A 27,855-nucleotide genomic window follows, 5' to 3' on the forward strand; every position below is an offset into this window, starting at 1 on the left:
GAGATAGGAAGTCTGAGTGCTGTATTTGTGGACTCCTGAGATTTGAGATCTAGTATTAGGGAAACTCAGAAATACTGAAGCTGTGGTTATTTTTGGCCTGCCTCACTTAGGTGAGTCACCAGAGTGTCAGTCTTCCTGCCCACTGTATTCCACCATCCCAAAGTAGCTAGTCAAGTTAGAACTTTCTCCTTGGTGGTCTAGCCACTCCATTTAGTTCATGATAAATAACTGATTATATTGGAGCTTAGGACCACTGGTTATATACTTTAGAGCTTTCCAACTTATAGTTTGGGAAAAAGCACATGAAGTGAGCCCCTTGAAGGAATATGGGCTTCCCTTCTATACTTGCTAGTCATAAGGCTCTGTTGTGATTACCCTTGAGTGAAACACTTGAGAATTTGCAGTCATGGTCACCCAGGACTGGGTGGGAGTACGGGTTTCCAATGCTCTTAAGTTCTGGGGAAAGAATAAAATGGGTAGGTGGAATTACTGTATGCTGCTTAGAGATAAAGCTTGTGTTTTGTCGCTTAGGGAAGAAGGGCAGGTAGCATTTACATGGCCTGTCTCTTGGGCTCAAGGTTGATAGAGTGGGGGGAAAACTTAAATAAGACTTAAAAATAAAAAACCGTTAGAATGGCTAAAATGACACCATTATTTAAAAATGAATAGTGGGTAGATAAGAGCACTGCTCTTCAGAGAACCTAAGTTTGATTCCCAGGCTCACAACCACCTGTAACACCAGATCAGATACCTCTGGCCTCCAAAGTCATCACATGCACATAAAAATCTTGAAAGTTTCCTTTTAGGTCTGTATTGATAGAAAGTAGTTCACATTGATTAATGCTTGTCACAGATGTACGAAGCTAGTCAAAGCCACAAGTAATGACAAACATAATTTTTTGGGATGATTGTATATTATAAGCAGAGAAGATACTTAAGAATAAAAGACCTGGAAATAATCGGGAGTATATGGGCTGGAGTTGTAGCAGGTCATTCATTGTTTTGAGAGTATTTCCAGTCCTGCAAGGCCCGAGTAACAGTGAACAATGGGGGCATTTTGCTTGTTGAAAAGCATTGTTCATCAGGTTAGTATTACTGTTCAAATGTCTGGACATGAGTGAATGCTTTTCCTCAGCCCTGTTATTCACACTTAGAAATCTGTTAGCCTGACCACTGTTGAACTGCTGACCCCCTGGCCCACTAAGGTCTGAGACTTGTTCCTAGAGTGGTTAGTTCTTGGGATGTGAAACACTGAAGGTCTGTATAGTCTCAGGTGACATCAGATATTACTGATTCTTTATGTATCTCACTGTAGAACAGCTGGTCCCTGGTTCTTTAGTAAAGAGCCATGTGGCCATTGCTTGTGGCTTACTGTCACAGCTTCAAAATTACCCAAAGTCAGGGTCAGGAGATTGATCAGTGGGTAGAAGTGCTTGCCATCAAGCCTGATGAGCTGAGTTCTGGGACCCACATGGTGAAAGGATAGTACTGACTCTGCAAGTCGTCCTCTGCCCACCTATATGCACATAAATTTAGAAAGTACCCAAACTCAAACTGCTTTGGGCTTCTATATTTTTAGTATAAAAGGAAGGACAGGCTATTGGGGAAAAAGCCTTATATTCTAAAACTCATCAACTCCACAGGTCATCATAACATTGCTGTTGGTAGATGGGAGAGTAAAGAGCTCTGGCTTTTAAAAGGTACTGTATTTAGACAGAATGAACAATGTCTTGTTTTCTTTGTGTTTTGATAATTATCTGGCTTAGCTTTGAGTCCACCAAGTAAATGTGAATAGGAAAAGACAAGATAACCTTTATTGTGTGTGTGTGTGGTGTCGTGTGTGTGTGTGTGTGTGTGTGTGTGTGTGTGTGCGCGCGCGCGCATGCGTGTATTATGAAGGCTTAGAGCATGTAAACAAAGTCCATGTGTGGGAGAAACTACAGAGAATTTGTATCTAGGTCAGCATGTGTAGTGAGCTGCTTATTGCCAATATGGATAATACTGGGGAAAAAGTTCAGAACCAGAATTGTTTTTGTTTGGGAAAGGGTAAGCAAGCTCCAGTCTCAGAAATTTTCTCCAGAACTTCATCTCTAGTCTACACCAATACTGTTGGAAAGTAAGCAGGGCATGTAGACCACTGTTGAATATCCAAACACATTTCCTTATGAGGTTTTCCATGACTGTTGGGCTTTGGACTTCCATGGAAGCATGGATGTTTTAATCTTACTGTGTAAGATTATAGGACAGGGACACCCAAAAGGGGCTGAAGGAGGAATGAGCTTCTGGAAGGGAGGAATAATTAAGTTACATGGAACACAATGCATGATCCTACAGTCTTATGTTTAATGTGGTCTTCCATTTACTGTGGAATACTTATTATGATATTCTTGCTGTTCTTTGTGTGAAGGAATAGACTGTCAAAGTCCAAAAGCTCAGTAAATAGAGTTTAGTCCCTAACATACGGTTTTGGTGGAAGCCAGCCAGTATCACTGGTTGAAAAGTCACTCATGATAACAGATTTCATTTGCCCCTGTGATGTTAAGAGTGCCAGATTGTAGGCAAGCATTTCATTTTAGAGGCATTGTGCTAAAAGCATTAAGAATTAGTTTCAAATGAAAATTTTCCACTTTGGTAGTAGTTCTCACTTGGGATCTCAGCAATGCAATGAAGATTGTAGCTGAGAATACATTTTATATCTACAAGCTAAATTGGCTTTGGGTTCTGCAGTCTACAATTTGTCAGAAATCATGACATTGACCAGGCTTAGAAACATTAAGCTGAGTGTGCCTGGTTTCCCTGGATGTACATTTTCTCATTCCAAAGGCAGACTGCTTAACTTGTGGATCTGTAGCTATGGAGGTAGTCATGGATCCTTCAGTGAAGAGCTCACATCTTCAGCCTGGGATATGAGGGCATGTTTCAAAAACAAAAAAAAACAAACAAACAAAAAAGAAACTTGGAACAATTTGCTTAATTTTTAAATCCAGTGTTATACAAGTCTAAGTGAGTACTGGCATGCGCTCAAACATGTCAGAATAAAAAGACAAGGAACATGAGCTGTGAAAACATTGCTTTATGTGATAATGCACATTTTCTAATAAACATTCAATATGAAGATAAAAGGTAAAAGCCTTCATGCTTAACCAACAGTTATCTTTTATAATAAATACTGGGAAACAGCCTTCACAAGATGAGGTAATTGGCTAGAAAATGCTCATTCAGGTCTACTGTGAAACATGCTCAATACTCTGGAATTTTGTATCATTCACACAACTAATTTAAACATGCTTCTGCAATTCCTCCACAGTGTCAAAAGTTTTTAGTCAAATGCTTTGATCAAACAAAAGACTTCACATCTGCTGCTTCACGTCATGCTCCTTCGGGGAATTTTTTAGTTACCCAAGTAACATACCTTAGTAAATGCCTTTCCCCATAAGAATGGGCTAAGCACTAAGGAATATATTGCTAGTAAATGCCTTTCCCCATAAGAATGGGCTAAGCACTAAGGAATATATTCTAAGTGCCAGTGGATGTGTTACATAAGCCTTGGCTGGGTTGTTTGTTTGTTTGTTTGTTTGTTTGTTTTTTTTTCTTTTTTTAAATTTATTTTAATTTATTTTGCAATACAATTCAGTTCTACATATCAGTCACGGATTCCCTTGTTTTCCCCCCTCCCGTCCCCCTCACCTTCCCCCCAACGCCCCCCCCCCATTCCCATCTCCTCCACGGGCAAAGCCTTCCCCACAGACTGAGGTCAACCTGGTAGACTCAGTCCAGGTAGGTCTAGTACCCTCGCTCCCCGGCCAAGCCAAACAATCCTGCATAGGCCCCAGGTTTCAAACAGCCAACTCATGCAATGAGCACAAGATCTGGTCCCACTGCCTGGATGCCTCCCAAACAGATCAAGCCAATCAACTGTCTCACCCATTCGGAGGGCCTAATCCAGTGTGGACCCCTCAGCCATTGGTTCATAGTTCATGTGTTTCCATTCATTTGGCTATTTGTCCCTGTGCTTTATCCAACATTGGTCTCAACAATTCTCGCTCATCTAAACCCTCCTCATTCTCGTTGATTGGACTCCCAGAGATCCACCCAGGGCCTAGTCATGGATCTCTGCATCCAGATCCCTCAGTAGTTGGATGAGGTTTCTAGCACAACAATTAGGGTGTTTGGCCATCCCATCACCAGAGTAGGTCAGTTCGGCGCTGTCTCTCGACCATTGCCGGCAGTCTGTTGTGTGGGTATGTTTGTGGATTTCTGTGGGCCTCTCTAGCACTTTTGCTTCTTCCTGTTCTCATGTGGTCTTCATTTACCATGGTCTCCTATTCCTTGTTCTCCCTCTCTGTTGTTGATCCAGCTGGGATCTCCCGCTCCCCCAAGCTCTCTTTCCCTTGACCCTCGCCTTTCATTACCCCCACTCATGTCCAGGCTGTTCATGTAGATCTCATTCCATTTCTCTGTCATTGGGCGATCCCTGTGTCTTTCTTGGGGTCCTGTTTTCTGGTAGTCTTGAACGCATTGGCATTGGAGACTACTTCCTAAATAGAACACCAGTAGCACAGACTCTGAGAGAAACAATCAATCAATGGGACCTTTTGAAACTGAGAAGCTTTTGTAGAGCAAAAGATACGGTCAACAAGGCAAAGCGACAGCCTACAGAATGGGGAAAAGATCTTCACCAACCCCACATCTGACAGAGGACTGATATCCAGAATATATAAGGAACTCAAGAAATTAGACATCAAAATGCCCAACAGTCCAATTAAGAAATGGGCTATAGAACTAAACAGAGAATTCTCAACAGAGGAAACTCAAATGGCCGAAAGACATTTAAGGAATTGCTCATCATCCCTAATCATCAGGGAAATGCAAATCAAAATAACTCTGAGATACCACCTTACGCCTGTCAGAAATGGCTAAGATCAAAACACTGAAGACACCTTATGCTGGAGAGGATGTGGAGCTAGGGGAACTTTCCTCCCACTGCTGGTGGGAATGCAAGCTTGTACAACCACTTTGGAAATCAATATGGCGCTTTCTTAGAAAATTGGGAATCAATCTCCCCCAAGATCCAGCTATACCACTCTTGGGCATATACCCAAGAAATGCTCAACCACACCATAAGAGCACTTGTTCAGCTATGTTCATATCAGCATTGTTTGTAATAGCCAGAACATGGAAACAACCCAGATGCCCTTCAACTGAAGAATGGATAAACAAAATGTGGTACATATACACAATGGAATACTACTCAGCAGAAAAAAACAATGGCATCATGAGGTTTGCAGACAAATGGATGGATCTAGAAAAAAATCATCCTGAGTGAGGTAACCCAGACTCAGAAAGACAAACATGGTATGTACTCACTCATAGCAGGATACTAGACATGAAACAAGGATGAATTGTCTGCTACTCACATCACCAGGGAGGCTACCCGGAAAACAGGACCCCAAGAAAGACACAGGGATCGCCCAATGTTGTTTGTTTTAATGCAAGAACTGAAGGAATAAGATTGTGAACAGACACATTGATTTCAAATTTGATTCTTATTTAATGTGATTATCAACCACTATACAGAATCAGAGTTGCCAGCTTTTTGGCATGGTCACCCCTGAATTAGACTTGGCTTTCTCAGCATCATAGCTACTCCTGTGGATGTGGAGAAATGAGGTACAGACTGGCAGACAAATTACACTGACAGCTAGTGCTCCTGGCAACAGTGCGAGTTGAAGGGCACAAATCTACTTAAAAGGGCATCTCAGCCGTGCAGGAAGTCTTGAAAGGCAGGAATCGCAGTGGAAGAAGGCTCAGAAGTAGACCAACATTTCCTATCAAGGTCTCAAAAGGGAACCAGGAATTACCCCCCCCCCCCCCGCCCCCCCCCCGCAGGCCACGAGGAAGAGAGCCGGACAAGACAAAGGCTCCAGAATCCAACTGCAAATGCCAATTAATGTATAGATCAGGTTGCAAAGTCATAGACCCAATAACAACAATTAGGGCACGTGACTAGTGACTGGGAAACAAGCATGGTCATAAGAGTGAAAAAGAACATTAAGAGTCATTAAACCAATGGTGTAAGTTCTTGTTGGTCCTAATTTGTGTTGGCTTTGGGAGGCTTGTTGATCTGATTTAGGTTAACAGTAGCCCAAGGAATAGAAGATACATGAAGCATGTAGACAGGGCTCAAGGGACCCCCAGGGATGATACAGTGCAGGAAGGGGCCCTAGGGTCTGTTTGATATTAAAGCCCATGCTTCCTCACTGCAAGCATTGTTGCTTTCCAAGAAACACACACACACACACACACACACACACACACACACACACACACACACACACACACACACACATTCTACTCCATTTGTCTTTTGTTCTGATATCTAAGTAAACTACTGGTTTAAAGATTATGAAGTTAGCCGGCGTGGTGGCGCACGCCTTTAATCCCAGCACTCAGGAGGCAGAGCCAGGTGGATCTCTGTGAGTTCGAGGCCAGCCTGGGCTACCAAGTGAGTTCCAGGAAAGGCGCAAAGCTACACAGAGAAACCCTGTCTCGAAAAACCAAAAAAAAAAAAAAAAAAAAAAGATTATGAAGTTTCTTGCTTATTTCATTCCATAAATGAAGGACAGATGTTCAACAGATTTCACTACTGGGCACTATGATTTCTCTGAATCCTCCATTGCATTGACATCTGCTTAGCCCCTCCTATTAATACATAGGCAGGCAACATCTGTCTCAGAGAGAGGGCACACAGTCCAAAACCATCTGGAACATGAAAGAGAGAAGATCGATGATCAAAAGCAACATTTCTTTAAAATTAGCTCTTGGGTGTCCATAATCATATTCATATTCTTGATGCTCAGGGCTCATTCTCATGGTTGGCTCATATACTCACCCAGATGTCTTCTGACTCTTGCAAAGTTTCAGGGTTCTTTTTATTTTTGCTGAGAAAGTGATGGCTCTATCAGCTCCACTTCCCATGCAGGACAACCAGTAGCTGCTGCTGTCCCCTGCCATACCAATCTCTCAGACCTCAAGGCTGCATCTCAGTTGACAGTGCAAGGTCAGAGGAAGCAGGGAAGGAGCTAGCGCAATAGTTTTTCCAGTCTGGTTGTACATTAGACACTGGGTCTGAACTCTCACTCTGTGTCATGTAGAGAACATGCTGTTTTAGTGTATTTACTTTACCTGTTGACATAAGCTGCCTGTTGAGTGTCAGTATTTTGAGTTTGAGCATCCTGCTCTTTATTCAACTTCCTAATAACATCTGGTAATTAATTAAGCTTATCTCTTCAGTTTTCTGTATATTCCTGGGAGGTAAGAATGAACTATTAACTCAAGGAAAACAGGCTTTCCTTTATGTGTGGAAACTGCAGGGGCTCAGTAACTCATCCAAAAGTATAAAACTTCTAAGTGATATCACAGAAATTCATACCTTTCCCCCTAATGCGTGAATCCAAAGTTGAAGCTTTGGAGCTATATGGTACACTGCCTTCCCGATAATCTTTATGGCCGTGCTCCATCACGCAGTGTTTCCCCTCCACCTCAGCTGTGGGGAGCTGGATATCAGGAAATGGGGCAATTGCCAGACAAGGCTCAGGAACACTGCCCTTGTCTTTGTTAAAGCCTGTGGTGAATACTTGACTCCTGCTAATGTCAGGCCAGGAATATGGCTTTGTTGGCCCTGAGAACCTACACATTTCTGAGGTCATTGTGAGGTCATCGTTTCTGGCATGGCATGTGTGTGTAGCTGGGCTCTCCCTATGCTGCACACGGGCCAGCTCCTATTAAAGGGACTTGAGCTCCATTCCCAGAGCTGCCAGACAGCTGAGATGGGGGAGACTGCTGTTGTGGGTTGGTGAGTATGGCAGAGCCTAGCAATGCTACACAGCTCAGGAGATACTAGTTTTGTCATTTCTCTGGTGCCCAGTAGAGCAGCCTGGGACTCAGGGAGTCTGGATTAGGTACATATGAGATAGACGTAATAAAAGAATCAGAGGCACTCAGAGGGAAAGGGTCAGGGCATCCGTTCTCCAACCTAGTTGTTTTCATCTTTTGGCTTCATTTTGGACCAGGTTATTCAGGATTTCGGAGGAGAGTGCTTTGATATGAGTACTTCTGAATTTATTGTCAGAATTGAGAACCACTGACTGAGAGCCTTAGCTTGGACTTCTATCATTGTCCCTATGCAAAGCATGTACAGGTACATGTGATGATTAGAAACGGGGCTTAGACTAGCTCCACTATGTTAACTTTGAAGGAGAGGAAACCAGAGTGGTGTGTGTCCACTATTTGCGCATCTGCATGTGTGTATGGTGCTGAGCTGGAGGGGGCACTTGCTAACTGCAGGGTGTATGGGGGTATATCACACTGCATGTGTATATGAATTCCTCCCTTTTCTGCAGGCCTTGTTCTTCTGACGAAACACAATGATGGTAAGGAAACCACCTTCCTTCCAAAGCCAGGGAGATTCTCTGGCTAGGAAATCTCCTTTCAGTGTCTCCTGGACTCCCATCTGTCTTGGCTCCTTGGTCAGAGGTTATTGATCCAATACAATTAAGCACAGGACGCTGGCCACTTGGTGTTTGTATGGCTCAGTACGTGCCAGGATCTAGACCGATAAGGCATTCTTCCTTCTCTTGGGCCTCAGTAGAAAGGGCAAGAGGTCTAGGGACATGTGGAGGAGGTGTTGTTATATGCGGGAGGGATGGAGGCTGTTACAGTGACCTGGTCTTCTTTTGGCTGTGCTTTCTCTACCCTCCAGAAGCCGAGTTCCCTCCTTGCCCATGATCTCTGCTAATACTTGCTGTCCTTGCCAGGTACTGCCTACAAGCTAGTGTGTTATTTCACCAACTGGGCTCACAGTCGGCCAGACCCTGCCTCCATCTTGCCCCATGACCTGGACCCCTTTCTTTGTACACACCTGATATTTGCCTTTGCCTCAATGAACAACAATCAGATTGTTGCCAAGAATCTCCAGGATGAGAAAATTCTCTACCCAGAGTTCAACAAACTCAAGGAGAGGTATGTTAGACGTGCGGTTGGAGTTTCAGATTTTATAGCCAGAGGAAAATTAAGCCTATTTCTCTTTTTACTCTTAAATTTTCCTGATTTTCCTATCCCTACCTTTCTCTCAAATGGGGATCTGAGTGCTTCCAACTTAAGAGCTCTCTATTGCCCAGCCTCCTGAGCTTGCCTCAATGACTTGGTAGTTAATATTGCCTGTCCCTGGATGTCTTCATACTCCTTTCTCCTGGTAAACTCTGGCTCACCTTTTGAGCACAGTCGTGAGGGATTAATGCTGCTAAAGTGCTTCAGAGAGGTGAGTGGGATGCTTGTCTACGTGTTTGCTGTTGTGTTTCAGACAGTCAAGGGCACATAGTCATTGCTCAGTGAATATTTGTTGAGTCGGAAAATGAGTGACAAGAAACATTTTAGACTTTTCTGGAAATATTACGGGGTAGTGAAGGAGCTTGGGGCACTTTGTATAGTCTTGGTGCACAGAGCTGTAATGGTCATTGGATTGATTACTCATCTCTATTTTCTTTACTTTTGTACTCTCCCTCACATACCTTCTCCAATTCTTCTCATGTCCCCTGCTCCATTTCCCTTTGTTTTCCCAATGCACAGAAGAAAGAAGAGCAGGGACTGCATCTGCTCGTAGAGTAGGGATCTGCTCACCCATTTTCTCCCCCACCTTCCAGGAACAGGGCGCTGAAAACACTGCTGTCCATCGGAGGGTGGAGCTTCGGCACGGCACGGTGAGCAGCTCTGTCACTGTCTTGTCTCTGGGAGGTAGAGTAAGATGGGCTGGAAATGAGAATAATGGTGTGTGTGTGTGTGTGTGTGTGTGTGTGTGTGTGTGTGTGTGTGTGTGCTTGTGTAAAAGCTAGCTTGGATACAGAGACAGCAAAGCCCATGTTGATACTTTCTCAAGTGCTGGATTCAAGGGATCCTTTTCCATGGAGGATTACAGGAGGAAAAGAGGTTCCTAAAGGTGGTGAGAAAAGGGGCAGGGGAACACGAGAGACCGTATGGCGCACTTAGGACTGACAGTGTGGCACAGTGGCAGAGCACAGTGGTGAACAGGACCAAGACCCTGAGTCTGACCCTTAGCGCCATCTGAAAACACACACACACACACACACACACACACACACACACACACACACACACACACACACCACAACAAAACAAACCAAAACACAAGATACAAAATCATAGGGAAAAATACCAAGGAAAATAGGCATTGGATGTGGAACTTAGGGCGAGAAATGAGTAACAGGTAAAACAGGACACCCACAAATGTGTCTTTAACTCTTTTTGTTGGAGGCAGGGATTTTGTTTCTGAAGAGAGTTGTTTTATATAGGACAAGAAGAGTAACCCCCAAACCTCACCGGCCCTGGGCTTTCTCACTCTGTGCACGGAGCTGGAGCTGGCTGTGTTAGAGATGAAGAAGCAACAAATGCTCCTTTGGTGCCATTGTGGGGACTCACAGATTGCATCCTTCATGAAGTGGCAGCTCTTGGTAGTGTCCCCATCAAGATTCAGTAGGGAAATGACGAACCACCTTCATATTCTTAGAAGGACACCTTCCTTACTTCCTAGCTAAGGTCTGGGGCAGAGTCTGCCTTCCAGCCTTGGAGGGAGACTTGATAGCCTGGTGTGTGTAGGACGCCCCTTGTAAGGGACCTCCAGGTGGGATGGAGGATTCCAGGTGTGAGGTATCCGACAACTAGCTCTGTCCAACCCAGGCCTCATCTCTGTTCCTTTGACTTGCTGTGAGCCTAAAGCCAAATGAGATGCCACATGTATGTACGTATGCATGTTTGTATGTATGTATGTATGTATTCATGTACATATATATGTATAGATGAATGATTTCTTGTAAAATGGCTATATTTCAAATTATTAGGAAAAGAAAGCAGCAGTCACAAGTGTTAAGGAACTTCCAGGTTTCTTCCAGGTGTCCTCACCCCTCAAGAGGGCCCAGCTGAGTGGTGGCCAATAGACAATGGAACCCAGGTCCATTTATCTCTGGGTCTACTTACTTTATAATTACTTTTCACAGGATTAATCTGGATTTGCTTAAAGTTCAGCTCTGATAAGCAATAATTACTTCTAAGTGTTTTGCTATGGAAAAGAAAACAAAAATATCAAAAAAGCCAGAGAATGAAAGAGCTAGGGGTGGGAATTCTTCTTGAAAGCACTTCGCCTCTTGTGCCAACTTAAGCTGCCGTATGGGAGACCTCGCTAGGGCCTCCGAGGACACTGGTTTTGAAGACAGTGTTCTTTGCCTTACCCTGGACTTCCTGCAGGTTCACCACTATGCTGTCCACACTTGCCAGCCGTGAAGAGTTTGTTGATTCAGTGGTATTCTTCCTGAGAACACATGGCTTTGATGGGCTTGATCTCTTCTTCTTGTACCCTGGACTACGAGGCAGCCCCCCTTGCATGACCGGTGGAATTTTCTCTTCTTAATTGAAGTAAGGCCAACAAGCAAATGGTTCTACTTTTCCCTTCCTTCCTTTCTTTCTTTCTTTCTTCTTTCTTTCTTTCTTTCTTTCTTTCTTTCTTTCTTTCTTTCTTTCTTTCTTTCTTTCTTTCTTTCTCTCTTTCTCTCTCTTTCTCTCTTTCTCTCTCTCTCTCTCTCTCATCTCTTCTCTCTCTCTCTCTCTCTCTTTCTTTTTTAAGGTTTACTCATTTATTTGAAGTTTTTTTTTCCATTTTACATACAGCCCCATTTTCCCCCTCTCTCCCCTTCTCCTACTCCCCCCCAACTCTCCCCATCCCACTCCCACCCACCCCTCATAGTGGGTAAGCCCTCCCTTGGGTACTCAACACAGGCTGGCATACCAAGTTGGGGCAGGCCCAAGCCCCTCCCCACTGCATCAAGGCTGAGTAAGGCATGGCACCATAGGGAATGGGCTCTAAAAAAAGCCAGTTCATGCACTTAGGATGAATCCTGGTCCCATTGCCAAGGGACTCACAATCACTTCAAGCCGCACAACCGTCACCCTCATTCAGAGGGCCTAGTGCAGATTGTTCTACTTTTCATTTGGGGTGAGTGAATGTCAGAGAGGTAACACAAGTTTGGGGCAGGGGAAAGGAACCGAATCTTCTTTGACTGACATTCCCTGGAGGTGCTGGGTCACACTGCTGTGGAGCAGTTGTCCATGGCTGTTTCTGTCTCTATCTGGATCTTGCCCCAGCTCTGTAGCTAAGGGATACTTTCTCTCTGAAGCTTTCTGGCCCTTTTCAGGAAGTGCCAGTCTACATCCTGTGTCCCTCACCTGCTTTTCTTCCCTCTGTTAACTCAAGTACCGTGTTGGTATGCTGTCTGTCTTTCACATAGTCTTGGGCAGAACCCATGTTCTCTTTCTGTCCCAAGTCTGACTTAAAGAGCTTAAACAATTTCTGGATGATGCTTTTCTCCCATGACTTTTTTTTTGGTGTGTGTGTGTGTGTGTGTGTGTGTGTGTGTGTGTGTGTGTGTGTGTCTTTCTCCTAGGAGCTCCAGTTTGCTTTTGAGAAGGAGGCACTGTTCACCCAGCGCCCAAAGCTGCTGCTGTCGGCTGCTGTCTCTGGCATCGCATACATCATTCAAACATCTTATGATGTGCACCTTTTAGGAAGGTGAGCGGATGTTGCTCCAGAGTGGCTAAAGCTCTGTCTGAGCCTCCATTTGCTGTTCCCATGTGGGTGAGGTTCTGGGTGAGCCGAGGAGTAGTGTGAGGAGCTAGTGAGGTGAGCATTGGAGTGGTATCTTATCCATCCCTGGAGTTCAATTAAAATCTCAGAACTGGCTTTTGTACTGATGGCTTATGACACCATTACCACAGGCAGAGTTTAGGGCCCATTCCTGGAACTCATAGGTAGAGAATGCCATGGGCCTGGCCTCTTCCTCCCCTGAACACAGGAATAGACATAGACGATGCAATAGATGACAGCGGCAGATGGCAGGTGAGTAGCAAGTGATGCCACAGGAAACAGCACAGGAAAATGCCCAGTCGTGCTCACGTTCCAGAGTAGATCTTGTTGCAGAAGTTAAAAAGCAGACAAAAATAGATAGGTCATAATTCTTTCTAGACGTGCTGGCTCTGAACCAGTGTTCTTGACTCACAGTCAAGTACTAATGAAGAAAGCAAGGCTCATGCAGAGGAAGAGAAGGACACGATGTCCCTGTGTAATCGCGTGAGGGAGAGGTGTTTTCATGTGGGAGGAAAAGAGAGACACAACAAGGGAGAAAGCTTATTAGTGTTCACTGTGTTGCCAGGTAACAGTGAGAGAGGGCTGCCTTTACCTAACTGGGTGACTTTTAAAAATTTAATATGAGTTTCTAATTATTTAACTTTCAAATGTATAAAGTTGGTTGGATAGGGCATTTAATTTTTTTTTTTTTTTAGATACTGGTGCTCTTCATGGGGATTTTGTTTCATTGACCTAATACAAAGAATAGATGAGCACAAACAGACAAGTTTCTCTCTGCACCATTTTGAATTCTTCTCATAAGGAATAGTTTGCTTTTTCTACTTATTGGTTAAACAACCCATAATTTCCATTTGAGACATTGTCATATAATATTTCTTTCTCATTCATCTATAAATGGACCCACAACAGGCATAGCCCTGGAAGAATGGTGTATGAGCCTCAGTGAACCAGACATAGTGCTGAGAACTTTGACACACATGACCTCGACTCTCTACAATGACCCAGCACGTGTTAGTAACATCATCTTCATTGTGTGGTTTGGGAAACTTTGCTTCAAAAGAAGGATAGTAACTTACTAATGTCACATTGTCAGACAAGGATGAATGGGTGTTTGGGACTGAACTTCACTGCTCCTCACCATTTCATGCAGCCTCCCCTTGACAGGACTCTGCCCACGGAGATCATTTTCAAAGTAAAAATGATGCAGAAAAAAATAGCCATCTATTAAAAATTATTCCTTTGTCATCTCCTGTTTCTTGTCATGACTGCAATGGAGGCAAGCATCAATTGTTTGAAATATTCAATAACAATCCCTTAGATGGTAGTTCTAATTTTAGCATCCTGCGAACTCAGTTTCTTCAGGCAATGAATAATTTGCATGCAAAGTTTACTTCTGAGCAAGACGTTAGAGTTGAAACCAAGGACACTTGGAATAGCTTCATAGGAGAAGCTGGTCTCAGAACTGTATTAAACTTGCTAAAAATTCAACATTGATGGCACACTATTGATTATGTGCTTAATCTTTTTATAGTTTTCAAGTGTCTATTCTACTTCAGCACAATAACTATTTATACCTCCGTAATGATAATGGCAAGGCAATAATTTTTAGAAGCATGTTGGAATCCTATTTTATTTTAGCAATAATCTTTGCCACCCCTAGGTCATTCTCCTTCCAAGATTTCTGAAAATATTGAAAACTGTGACATGAAGGGGGACAGACACAGAGCTGTTCTATCCACTGCTCTTTCTCATAATTTAGGACTTATTCTCAATGGTGATTTCACTAATTACTGAAGACGTCCTGTCATATCTCACTCTCATCCACTCAAACACAACTTTGTCATGATTCTTGGTGACTTCTTTGGATCAAAACTTGGCAGGTGTGTCAGCTACCTTTCTCACTGCTGGGACGAAGTACCTGACACACGTGAGTTAGGAGGGGAAAGAATTTACTTTGACTGACAGTTTAAAGGTACAGCCCACCTTGACAGGGAAGTTCTGGAGGCAGCATCTGTAAGTGACTAGTCACACTGTATTATCAATCATGGAGCTGAAAGTGATGAAGGCTGATGCTCAGTGGGCTTCCTTTTTACTTAGTTCATGACCCGAGCCCATGGAACAGTGCCACTCACAATTAGGGTAGTCTTCCTGTAGTGGGTCCCTGGTCCTCCTATGACCTTGAGGTACCAGCCCCTAGGGGTGGTACAGGTACCCACTACATCCTCCCCACCTCAGTTGGCCTATCTAGAAAATTCTTTGCATATACATCCAGAGATCTATGTCCTAGGCAATTCTAGATTCTGTAAAGTTGACAGTGTAGCAAGGTAGTAAGTATTTTAAGCTTTGCAGTCCAAGAGATATAGCCAGATATAGATTTCAGGTACTTACATCACACTGAAGAAGCCTCTCCTGCCCCTCTCTACCTACATCATTTGCCAGGGTATCACTATGGTCATGGAACTCTTAAGCTCTTAGCATGTGCTCTCTTCCTAGGAATCTCCCACACCTTGAGCAGGTGGCCAGAGGAAGTGACCTGACTCATATAAGCAGTGATCTGGGGCTGAAGTTACATAGCTGGGCACCTTGGTTGCAATAGCAGAGTCCATGGGTAGGAAGGGAGGAGCGTGAGTCTTAAGATGAGAACATCACTGTTCTGTTTTTTATTTTTTAATTTTACATATCAGCCACGGATTCCCCTGTACTCAATCCCCCACCCCACTGCCCTCCCCCTCAATCCACCCCCCATTCCCATCTCCTCCAGGGCAAGGACTCCACTGGGGATTCAGCTCAGCCTGGTAGATTTAGTCGAGGCAGGTCCAGTCCCCTCCTCCCTTCATCCAGGCTGAGCAAAGTGTCCTAGAATAGGCCCCAGGCTCCAAAAAGCCAACTCATACACTAAGGACAGGTCCCAGTCCCACTGCCTGGGGGCCACCCAAACAGTTCAAGCTAATCGACTGTCTCACTTATCCAGAGGGCCTGATCCAGTTAGGGACCCCTCAGCTATTGGTTCATAGTTCATGTGTTTCCATTAGTTTGGCTACTTGTCCCTGTGCTTTTTCCAATCATGGTCTCAACATCTCTTGCTCATATAATCCCTCCCCTCTCTCAATGATTGGATTCCTGGAGCTCCACCTGGGGCCTGGCCATGGATCTCTGCATCTGCTTCCATCAGTCATTGGATGAGAGTTCTGTTATGACAGTTAGGGTGTTCAGCCATCAGATCACCTGAGTAGGTCAGCTCAGGCACTCTCTCAACCATTGCCAGTAGTCTATTGTGGAGGTATCTTTGTGGATTTCTGGGGACTTCTCTAGCACTTTGCTTCTTCCTATTCCCATGGGGTCTTCATTTATCATGGTATCTCTTTCCTTGTTCTCCCTCTCTGTTCTTGATCCAGCTGGGATCTCCCACTCCCCTAAGCTCTCTTTCTCCTGACCCTTGCCCTTCATTACCACCTGCCCCCCGTCATGTCCAGTTTGCTCATGTAGATCTCATCCATTTCTCTGTCATTGGGTGATCCCTGTGGCTTTCTTAGGGTCTTCTTTACTAGGTAGCCTACCTGGAGTTGTGAGTAGCAGTCTGGTCATCCTTTGTTTTACATCTAGTATCCACCTATGAGTGAGTACATACCATGTTTGTCTTTCTGAGTCTGGGTTACCTCACTCAGGATGACTTTTTCTAGATCCATCCATTTGCCTGCAAACCTCATGATGTCATTATTTTTCTCTGCTGAGTAGTACTCCATTGTGTATATGTCCACATTTTATTTATCCATTCTTCAGTTGAAGGACATCTAGGTTGTTTCCAGGTTCTGGCTATTACAAACAATGCTGCTATGAACATAGCTGAGCATGTGTCCTTGTGGTATGATTGAGCATTCCTTGGGAATATGCCCAAGAGTGGTATAGCTGGGTCTTGGGGGAGATTAATTTCCAATTTTCAAAGAAAGCGCTATATTGATTTCCAAAGTGGTGGTTCAAGCTTGCATTCCCACCAACAGTGGAGGAGAGTTCCCCTTGCTCTACATCCTCTCCATCATAAGCTGTCTTCAGTGTTTTTGATCTTAGCCATTCTGACAGGTGTAAGGTGGTATCTCAGAGTCATTTTGATTTGCATTTCTCTGATGATTAGGGATGTTGAGCAATTCCTTAAATGTCTTTCAGCATTTGTGCTTCCTCTGTTGAGAATTCTCTGTTTAGCTCTATATCCCATTTCTTTTTTTTTTTAAATAACTTTCTTTTTTTTTTTTTTTAAGATTTATTTATTTATTATGTATACAGTGTTCTGCCTGCATGTGTCCCTGCAGGCCAGAAGAGGGAGCCAGATCTCATTACAGATGGTTGTGAGCCACCATGTGGGTGCTGGGAATTGAACTCAGGACCTCTGGAAGAACAGCCAGTGTTCTTAACCTCTGAGCCATCTCTCCAGCCCCTATATCCCATTTCTTAATTGGACTGTTGGGCATTTTGATGTCTAATTTCTTGAGTTCTTTTTTTATTCTGGATATCAGTCGTCTGTCAGATGTGGGGTTGGTGAAGATCTTTTCCCATTCTGTAGGCTGTTGCTTTGTCTTGTTACTGTGTCCTTTGCTCTATAAAAGCTTCTCAGTTTCAAGAGGTCCAATTGATTAATTGTTTCTCTCAGTGTCTGTGCTATTGGTGTTATATTTAGGAAGTGATCTCTCGTGCCAATGCATTCAAGACTACTTCCTACTTTCTCTTCTGTCAGGTTCAGAGTAACTGGATTTACGTTGAGGTCTTTGATCCATTTGGACTTAAGTTTTGTGCACGGTGACAGATATGGATCTATATGCAGCCTTCTACATGTTGATATCCAGTTATGCCAGCACCATTTGTTGAAGATGCTTTCTTTTTTCCATTGTACAGTTCTGGCTTCTTTGTCAAAAATTATATGTTCATAGGTGTGTGGATTAATGTCAGGGTCTTCAGTTCTATTCCATTGGTCCACCTGTCAGTTTTTATGCCAGTACCAAGCTGTTCTTATTACTGTAGCTCTATAGTAGAGCTTGAGGCCAGGGATCGTGATGCCTCCAGAGGTTGTTTTATTGTACAGGATTCTTTTGGCTATCCTGGGTTTTTTGTTTTTCCATATGAAGTTGAGTATTATTCTTTCCAGGTCTGTGAAAAATTGTGTTGGTATTTTGATGGGGATTGCATTGAATCTATAGATTGCTTTTGGTAAGATTGCCATTTTTACTATGTTAATCCTGCCTATCCATGAGCATGGGAGATCTTTCCATTTTCTGACATCTTCAATTTATTTTTTCAGGGACTTAAAGTTCTTGTCATACAGGTCCTTCACTTGCTTAGTTAGAGTTACCCCCAAGGTATTTTGTATCATTTGTGGCTATTGTAAAAGGTGATGTATCTCTGATTTCCTTCTCAACCTGTTTGTCAATTGTATATAGGAGGGCTACTGATTTTTTTGAGTTGATCTTGTATTTTGCTACGTTGCTGAAGGTGTTTATGAGCTGTATGAGTTCCGTGGTCGAATTTTTGGGGTCACTTATGTGTGACACTATCATGTCATCTGCAAATAGCAAAAGCTTGACTTTTTCCTTTCTAATTTGTATCCCCTTGATCTCCTTATGTTGTCTTATTGCTCTGGCTAGAACTTCAAGTACTATATTGAATAAGTATGGGGAGAGCAGACAGCCTTGCCTTGTTCCTGATTTTAGTGGAATCACTTTGAGTTTCTCTCCATTTACTTTGATGCTGGCTGTTGGCTTGCTGTAAATTGCCTTTATTATGTTTAGGTATGTTCCCTGTATTCCTGATCGCTTCAAGACCTTTCTCTTGAAGGGGTGTTGGATTTTGTCAAATGCCTTTTCAGCATCTAGTGAGATGATCATGTGTTTTTTTTCTTTCAATTTGTTTATATGGTGCATTACATTGACAGACTTTCATATGTTGAACCACCCTTGCATCCCTGGGATGAAGCCTACTTGAACATGGTGGATAATTGTTTTGATGTGTTCTTGGAGTCTGTTTGCCAGTATTTTATTATTTTTGCATTAATGTTCATGATGGAGATTGGTCTGTAGTTTTCTTTCTTTGTTGCATCTTTCTTTGGCTTGGGAATCAGGGTAATTGTAGCCTCACAGAAGGAGTTTGGTAATGTTCTTTCTGTTTCTATTGTGTGGAACAATTTAAAGAATATTGGTATTAACTCTTCTTTGAATATCTGGTAGAATTCTGCGCTGAAACCATCTGGTCCTGGACTTTTTTTTTGTTGGGAAACTTTTAATGACTGATTCCTTAGGGGTTATTGGACTATTTAAATAGTTTATCTGCTCTTGATTTAGCTTAGGTATGTGGTGCCTATCCAGAAAATTATCCATTTCTTTTAGATTTTCCAGTTTTGTGGAGTAGAGGTTTTTGAAGTATGACCTGATGATTCTCTGGATTTCCTCATTGTCTGTTGTTAGGTCCCCCTTTTCATTTCTGATTTTGTTAATTTGGATGCTCTCTCTCTGTCTTTTGGGTAGTTTGGATAAGGGCTTGTCTATCTTGTTGATTTTCTCAAAGAACCAACTCTTTGTTTCATTAATTCTTTGTATTGTTCTCTTTGTTTCTATTTTATTGATTTCAGCTCTCACTTTGATTATTTCCTGGCGTCTATTCCTCCTGGGTGACTTTGCTTCTTGTTGTTCTAGAGCTTTCAGGTGTGCTATTAAGTCACTAGTGTGAGATTTCTCCAACTTCTTTATGTGGGCATTTAGTGCTATGAATTTCCCTCTTAGCACTGCTTTCATAGTGTCCCATAAGTTTGGGTATGTTGTATATTCATTTTCATTGGTCTCTAGGAAGTCTTTAATTTCTTTCTTTATTTCTTCCTTGACCCATTGGTGATTCAGTTGAGCATTATTCAGTAGGCTTTCTGTAGTTTTTGTTGTTGTTGAAATCTAACTTTAGACCATGGTGGTCTGATAGAACATAGGAGGTTATTCCAATTGTTTTGTATCTGTTGAGATTTGCTTTGTGACCAAGTATGTGGTCGATTTTAGAGAAGGTTCCATGGGGTGCTGAGAAGAAGGTATAATCTTTTTTGTTAGGATGGAATGTTCTGTAGATATCAATTAAGTCCATTTGAGTCATAACATCAGTTAAGTCCTTTATTTCTCTGTTAAGTTTCATTTTGGGAGATCTGTCTAGTGGTGAGAGTGGGGTGTTGAAGTCTCCCACTATTAATGTGTGGGGTTTTATATGTGATTTAAGCTTTAGTAATGTTTCTTTTAATGTGAGTGCCCTGTGTTTGGGGCATAAGTGTTCAGAATTGAAACTTCATCTTGGTGGATCTTTCCTGTGATTAGTATGTAATGCCCTTCTTGATCTCTTTTGATTGATTTTAGTTTGAAGTCTATTTTGTTGGATATTAGGATGGCTACACTAGCTTGATTCTTAAGACCATTTGATTGGAAAGACTTTTCCCAGCCTTTTATTCTTAGGTAGTGTCTATCTTTGAATTTGAGGTGTGTTTCTTGTATGCAGCAGAAAGATGGGTCCTGCTTTCCTATCCATTCTGTTAGCCTGTGTCTTTTTATAGGTGAATTAAGTCCATTGATATTAAGGGATATTAATGACCAGTGATTGTTCATTCCTGTTATCTTTTGGTGGTAGTGTGTGTGTACTTCTCTTCTTTGGGGTTTACTGCTGTGGTGTTATCTATTGCCTATGTTTTTGTGGGTGTATCTGACTTCCTTAAGTTGGAATTTTCCTTCTAGTGTTTTCTGTAGGGCTGGGTTTGTGGATAAGTATTGTTTAAATCTGGCTTTGTCTTGGAATGTCTTGTTCACTCCGTCTATGATGATTGAAAGTTTTGCTGGGTATATTAGTCTAGGCTGGCATCCATGGTATCTTAGTGTCTGCATTACATCTGTCCAGGTCCTTCTGGCTTTCAAAGTCTCCATTGAGAAATTGGGTGTTATTCTGATGGGTTTGCCTTTATAAGTCACTTGGCCTTTTTCCTTTGCTGCTCTTAATATTCTTTCTTTATTCTGTACATTTAGTTGTTTAATTATTATGTGGCAAGGGGACTTTTTTGGGGGGATCTAGTCTGTTTGGTGTTCTATAGGCTTCTTGTATCTTCATGGGCATTTCCTTCTTTAAGTTGGGAAAGTTTTCTTCTATGATCTTGTTGAATATATATTCTGTGCCTTTGAGTTGATATTCTTCTCCTTCCTCTATCCCTATTATTCTTAGGTTTGTTCATTTCATGGTGTCCCAGAGTTCTTGGACATTTTGTGTTATAATTTTTTTTGGCATTAGTATTTTCTTTGACGACGAATCTATTTCCTCTATTGTATCCTCTACACCAGAGATCCTCTCTTCCCTCTCTTGTATTCTGGTGGTTATGCTTGCATCTGTGTTTCCTGTTCATTTACTCAGATTTTCTATTTCCAGCATTCCCTCTGTTTGTGTCATCTTCATTGTTTCTATTTCCCTTTTCAGGTCTTGCACTGTTTCCCTCACCTGTTTCATTGCTTTTTCATGATTTTCTTTAAGGGATTTATTGTTTTCTTCTGCCTTATTTTATTTGTCTTTTCCTCTAGTTCTTTATAGATTTCTTCCCATTTTTTTGTTTGACTTTTCATTTTCTTTATCAATAAAGAAAATTATCCTCCACTTTTTTGTTTATCTTTTCCTCAATTTCATTTTTCATTTTTTCTTTAAAGGCCTCTAGCATCTTCATGATGCTATTCTTAAGGCTGCTTTCTTCTGCTTCTTCCACTTTGTGATGTTCAGGTCTTGCTGTTGGAGTAGGGCTAGGATCTGGTGATGCTGTATTGCTCTTTATGTTGTTGCATGTACTTCTGCCTTGACTTCTGCCCATCCCCCATCTATTAGGTATAAGAGGTGCCTGTGTCTGAGCGAGTTGCTGTTGGTCCACTGTGTGTTTGTTGTGTTTGTGTCTCAGGGGGCCCTTCTGGGTCTAATCTTAGCTCTTGGTCTGATTGGAGCAGGCAGCTTCTGTGTCTCAGCGAGCTGCTCTTGGTCAACTCAAGCTAGTTGATTCTGTGACTCACGGATTCGTTCTTGGTCTTATCATGGCTCTTGGTCCAGTCAGAGCTGACAGATTCTGCGGTTCAGGAAGCCTCTCTTGGTCCAATGAGAGGTGGTAGATTCTACTTCTCAGAAAGCCACTCTTGGTCTAATCAGGGCTGGCAGATTCCCTATCTCCTGAGTTTACTCTTGGTCCAATGATGGCTCTTTGTCCAATGAGAGCTCTCTCTTTTTCTGGGCTGGATGGGAGCTCTCTGGGCTGGATGGGAGCTCTCTGGACCGGATGGTAGCTGGGGGTTGGTCTCCAAGTCTCAGGAAGTGGTAGGGTCTCGGGCGGATGGGTATGGGGGCAGGGTGTGTAGATTGCAGGGTCTGCTGGGGGGGTCTTAGAGAAGGGGAACCTTCCAGCAGGAGCCCTGCCCGCTGGCTGGCAACTGGGGCCGAATTTGCCAGTCCTCCCCAGGAATGGCTTGGGGCCCAGGGATGGGACCTAGGGCAAGCCTCCCTGGATATCAGATATGGCATTTTAATGTGTCTGTAATCACAGCATCAGGGAGGTAGAAGAAGGAGGACCATGAGTTTGAGATTAGCGTGTTTGCATAGTCAGTTCTAGATCAGCATGTGTTATATAGTGAGACACTGTCATGAAAGACAGACAGACAGATAGACAGGCAGACAGACAGAGAGGGAGACTCTATTTATCACATTCACCAGATATAATTAGAGAATCAGTATAAACCCTTACATTCTGGCATGATAACATTTGGTTGTTATGATTATGAAAGCATTCTGGAAGAATGGGTGTCAGTGGTTCTTTGACATGCATCTCTTGTACTCTTGCGGGGCAGGACTGTGCCTCGATTCATGACAGTTTATTCAGACCTCTGCCAGCACTCTGTCAGGCCTGCATGTATTCATTTTCTTGTCTGAGCTCTTTCTACCTCCACACATACTCTCAAGATGCACAGAGCTTGATGCACAGCTATCTCTAGCCAGCAATTCATTCCATCTCAAAGTGACTTGCTTAGCGTGGGCAGGTCCACAAGAGCAAGAAGCTTTGATGGCCAGCTTACAGCTATTTAGTTGAACAGTGCTGTGAGGATCCGAATTGAGTATTTAGTTGGTCTGACATTTATATCTCCCCCTCTGTTCCTTACAGACGTCTGGATTTCATTAATGTATTGTCTTATGACTTACATGGAAGTTGGGAAAAGTTTACAGGACACAACAGTCCTCTGTTCTCCCTTCCTGATGACTCCAAATCTTCGGTGAGGAAAGGAAAGGTCTCAGGTGGTCCAAATTTCCATCCTTGAGCCCAGGCAATTGGTGATGTTGTCTTCTTTCCACTTACAGGCCTATGCTATGGATTACTGGAGAAAACTTGGGGCACCTGCAGATAAACTTATCATGGGCTTCCCCGCCTATGGACGTACCTTTCAACTCCTCGAGGAATCTAAGAATGGATTGCAGGCTGCCTCAACGGGACCAGCATCTCCTGGGTATTACACCAAGCAGGCTGGCTTCCTGGCTTACTATGAGGTGATGGGATTAGAGACCTCTGTCTAGTAGCTGGGGCTCTTCCCTCACACTGGAGCAAGGGTTAGTGCCAGAGCCATGGTAGGTGAGAGCTAGAGACAGGCCAAAGAGACAGTGTTTTTTTTTTTTTTTTTTTTCCGGATAAGGAGATTCACTGAAATATTTTTCCTTTGGGGTTGTGGAGTCCTTTGTGAGGGATAAGAGGCCACGGAGAACATAAATGGAAAGGAAAAAAAGTAAAGAATCTTAAATGTTACATAGGTAATTCAGACTTGGTCAATGGCCTAAAAAAATGCTGGCCTTTTAGTGCGCGCGCACACACACACACACACACACACACACACACACACACACACACACACACGAGAATCTTAGGGGTAAGTAGAGGACAGATGCAGAGGTATAGCCCTCCCTTAGGGAAGAATGGAGATGCTGCATGTGCCTCTAAGCTCTGCTCTCTGTTGGTTCATTGGAGATATTTTCCAGCTGATCTCATGAAACATGATTGTGCATCATGTCATAGTTGAAAGAACATTTTTTTAAGGGCATAATAGATTACAGAAACTTCAACACACAAAACCTTTAAAGTACAACCAACCAACCAAACAACCAGCCAAACAACTTAACCAACCAACAAAAAACACATCAACAACCAAAAAAAAAAAAAAAAAGAAAAAAAAGAGAACCTCACAAAGCATGACTTAGATGTTAACTTCTGCAGTACAACTTGAACACCTATATGCCTCTGCAATATTCAGTTTCTAGCACAATGCTGGGCTTGAAATGGGTACTCAAGAGCGTGGTGGATTGTAACAAGTTCACACTGCCTTCAAGACCTTTAGAGGTACTAGAAGTTCAGGTGCTAGTTGGATAGCTACCTAGATGGTTCTGAGCTCTAATAAACACAAGAGAGGTGTGTTTATGAAGACAACAAACAGATTTAGTCCTGGTCACATTTGTGGTGCTGGTGTTATTTACCAAACCCTGACTTTGTTTCTGGTGAATGTCAATCACTTTTCTCTCTCTCTCTCTCTCTCTCTCTCTCTCTCTCTCTCTCTCTCTCTCTCTCTCTCTCTCTCTCTCTCTTTTGTAAACCATAGACGCTAGAGGAAGGCCATGTAACAGAAGGGGCATAGTATGCAGAGACAGTCCTCTGTGAACAGTTTTCTCACTCCCTCTTTGGTTTGTCATCTCAGGCCCTGGTGAGATGGACCTTTTCCTGGACCTTTCTCCTGAGACAAGAATCAACTGAGTCTTCTGTACTTCTCTTCAAGGCATTTCATGGAACTTACATGTGTTCTCCTGGCAGGTTTGTTCCTTTATCCAGAGAGCAGAACAGCGCTGGATTGATTATCAGTATGTCCCATATGCCTATAAGGGGAAGGAGTGGGTTGCCTACGATGACACCATCAGCTTCACTTACAAGGTGAGACACTTGCTCTTTCCTGTTCCAGTACTCAGGTTCTCATTAGCTTAGATGGGACTCTCCTTAATACTGCGTGTGTATACGCATGAGCATATATATACAGACATGGTTCATATTACACTAAGCATCCATGAATATTCCTGATAGGTGGCAGGGATGAGGTGACCTTGACTGCTTTAAATACCTTGCAAAATATGTGGAATCATATAGATTTTATCATTTTTCTTTTGTCTGATTATTTTACTTAGCATAGTATCTTCCAAAACTCATTCATGTTGTAGTTTGTAGGCATTCTTTTGGCCCTAAAATATTGGAATGTTATTTTTCTTGAATGCGGTGATCAAGGAAGATAAGAGTCATATAAAAATGTTCAGATTACACTAATGAGCAATAGAGGCTAGAGTCCAATGCAGATGATTATCATAAACGCCCTCCTCCATTGCCTTCTACAGGTTTGCTCATCTTTGTTGTCTTCCCTCTATCCAGACTGGAGGGTGGTTAGAAACTGACTGTTGCTTTTGCAGGCAACATTCGTGAAAAGAGAACATTTTGGGGGTGCCATGGTGTGGACACTGGATATGGACGATGCCAGGGGCCTTTTCTGTGGCAATGGCCCTTTCCCCCTTGTCCATATATTGAATGAGCTCTTGGTGCAGGCAGGTGAGTAACCGGGACCTGGGAGCCAGGGTTGTGAGTGGCAGACCACCAGACACTGGTGGGTCCATTCTGCTGGGTCTAACTTCTTTGACTTGACATTGAATGAAGAGAGCAAACTTCACTGTCAGCCAAATTTGACCTGTTTGAGCTTCCTTTGCCTCATCTGAAAGTGAAATCGTTCTAGATGCAGGACATTATGAAGAATAAATGAGATATTGAATGAACAGCATACTTTTTCATAGTTAACATTAATTTCTGTTTTTTCCTTCTCATATCTTGGGCAAGGGACTAGAGAAGGTGCACACACACACACACACACACACACACACACACACACGCACGCGTTGTGTTGATATTAGCGGCTACACTGGCAGTTAGGAAATCGTATGTAAGAGTTGAATTCCCTTAGAGATTCAGGACTGGAGCTCAGCCAGGCCAAGCACTTATGTGAGCTCTAATCTAATGGCTTACCACTTACTGTCTAGAGTCTCCAGGCCTCAGCTTTGTTTCTGACACCTCCTCCAGTATGGCATACTGACAGCTTCTTTTCCTTGAACAATAGGTCTGGCTAGAGGTACCCAGGGAGGTTAAAGTGAGGGTTTAAACATGGGGACCTAAGAGCCTTCCTTGAATTAGTCACCAGAAACGCAGCAAATCCACAGATGGCCCTCAGTTTGGGTCTATGCTAACACCTTAGGGTAAGGGAACAGAGCTTCAGTGTGGTGGGATTTTTATCTTCTTTCTCTGGGGAGTAAATCATGAAATCCTTCACTGCTGGATTTTTGGATCAAATTCTTCAGCTTTGGAGTGGCTTTAGCATTGCTGAGAATTAATAAGAAAGGAAAGAAGAGGTAGAAACCTTACTATTTTTTTTCTGATGATTTTTTTCTCCAGAGTTCAATCCAACTCCTTTGCCACAATTTTGGTTTACATCGCCTGTGAATTCCTCAAGACCTGGCTCTGAGAGTCTGCCTGTGACAGAGGGGTTCCCCACTGATACTGTAAAGATTTTGTCCCCAGGAGAAGCTATGGCCACTGAAGTCCACAGAAATGAAAATGTAACTACAGTCCCTAATGGTGGATTCGTGACCCCTGAGGGAACAACGTCTCCTGCAACACATGTGGTAGCTCTAGAAAGTAGCACTGTGGCTCCTGAGGCAAAAATCACAACCTCACTGGACCTTCCATCTGAGACCACTACTGGGAAGACAGTGACAGCCCAGACACAGACAACTAGGGAAGAGACCATGGCCACAGTGGGTAGTCAGTCTGTGACCCCTGGGGCGGAGACCACAGACACAGTGGGTAATCAGTCTGTGATCCCTGGGGTGGAGACCACGGCCACAGTGGGTAATCAGTCTGTCATCCCTGGGGTTGAGACCACAGCCACAGTGGGTAATCAGTCTGTGATCCCTGGGGCGGAGACCACGGCCACAGTGGGTAATCAGTCTGTGATCCCTGGGGCAGAGACCACGGCCACAGTGGGTAATCAGTCTGTGGTCCCTGGGGAGGAGACCACGGCCACAGTGGGTAATCAGTTCGTGACCCCTGGGGTAGAGACCACAGACACAGTGGGTAATCAGTTTGTGATCCCTTGGCCGGAGACCACAGACACAGTGGATAATCAGTCTGTGATCCCTGGGGAGGAGACCATGGCCACAGTGGATAATCAGTTTGTGATCCCTTGGCCGGAGACCACAGACACAGTGGATAATCAGTCTGTGATCCCTGGGGAGGAGACCATGGCCACAGTGGGTAATCAGCCTGTGATCCCTGAGGAGGAGACCACGGCCACAGTGGGTAATCAGTCTGTGATCCCTGAGGAGGAGACCACAGACACAGTGGGTAATCAGCCTGTGATCCCTGAGGAGGAGACCACAGCCACAGTGGGTAATCAGCCTGTGACTCCTGGAGGGATGGATACAACTCTTGTCTATCTTCAGACTATGACTCCCAGTGAGAAGGGAACTTTGAGGAAGAAGGCTGTGGTCCTTGAAAAGATCACTGTTCCCCCTAGAGAGATGTCCGTTGCCCCTAATGGGCAGAGCACAGCTCTAAAGTGGGAGAGATTGATTACTGAAGTGGAGACTCACCCCCAGGATGGATAAATTGGTCTTCATGTAGCAGCGGAGAACAGAATGCTGTCCTCCAACACTGTTGTCCTGTTCCCAGGATACGCTCCTTTCTCTTTTGAAAATGGCTTCACTCTTACTGATGGAAACCACTGCTTTGTCAACACCATAGCCCTTCTAACAAATCTCCTCTCTCTTACAAAAAGAACACCTAGAACACTCTGTTACAGATCAAAGATCATGAGCTCCATTGGTGGCAAATCCCCGGGAAAAACCCTTGTTTTTTTTCTTCTATGTGATATGACAGAAGTCACCTCATGCTGCCACCTATGAACCATTTGTGGGGCAAAGCTGGCACCAAAGCCACCATGGGGCAATCTCATTTTTGTCTAATAAACTGGAAGCATGAGAATCTTCCTGTGGTCTTTGCAATT

The 27,855-nt window shown here is 43.4% G+C and overlaps 1 protein-coding gene across 1 annotated transcript; it reads left to right on the plus strand.

Annotated features, from left to right (window-relative positions):
* Positions 1 to 1,046: 1,046 nt before the first annotated feature.
* Ovgp1 (oviductal glycoprotein 1) lies at positions 1,047 to 27,835 on the plus strand. The gene is given in 13 exon segments (XM_052732214.1): positions 1,047 to 1,085; positions 1,580 to 1,700; positions 8,403 to 8,432; positions 8,817 to 9,021; positions 9,702 to 9,758; positions 11,317 to 11,443; positions 11,446 to 11,484; positions 12,510 to 12,634; positions 22,890 to 22,998; positions 23,084 to 23,269; positions 24,576 to 24,692; positions 25,217 to 25,352; positions 26,244 to 27,835. Coding segments are annotated over 13 exon segments (2,505 nt in total). The 3' UTR covers positions 27,458 to 27,835.
* Positions 27,836 to 27,855: the final 20 nt, after the last annotated feature.

The sequence above is a fragment of the Peromyscus californicus genome, unplaced genomic scaffold, assembly GCF_007827085.1.
Source record: "Peromyscus californicus insignis strain IS unplaced genomic scaffold, ASM782708v3 Scaffold_9__1_contigs__length_137607984, whole genome shotgun sequence".
In the NCBI taxonomy this organism is placed as follows: Eukaryota; Metazoa; Chordata; class Mammalia; order Rodentia; family Cricetidae; genus Peromyscus; species Peromyscus californicus.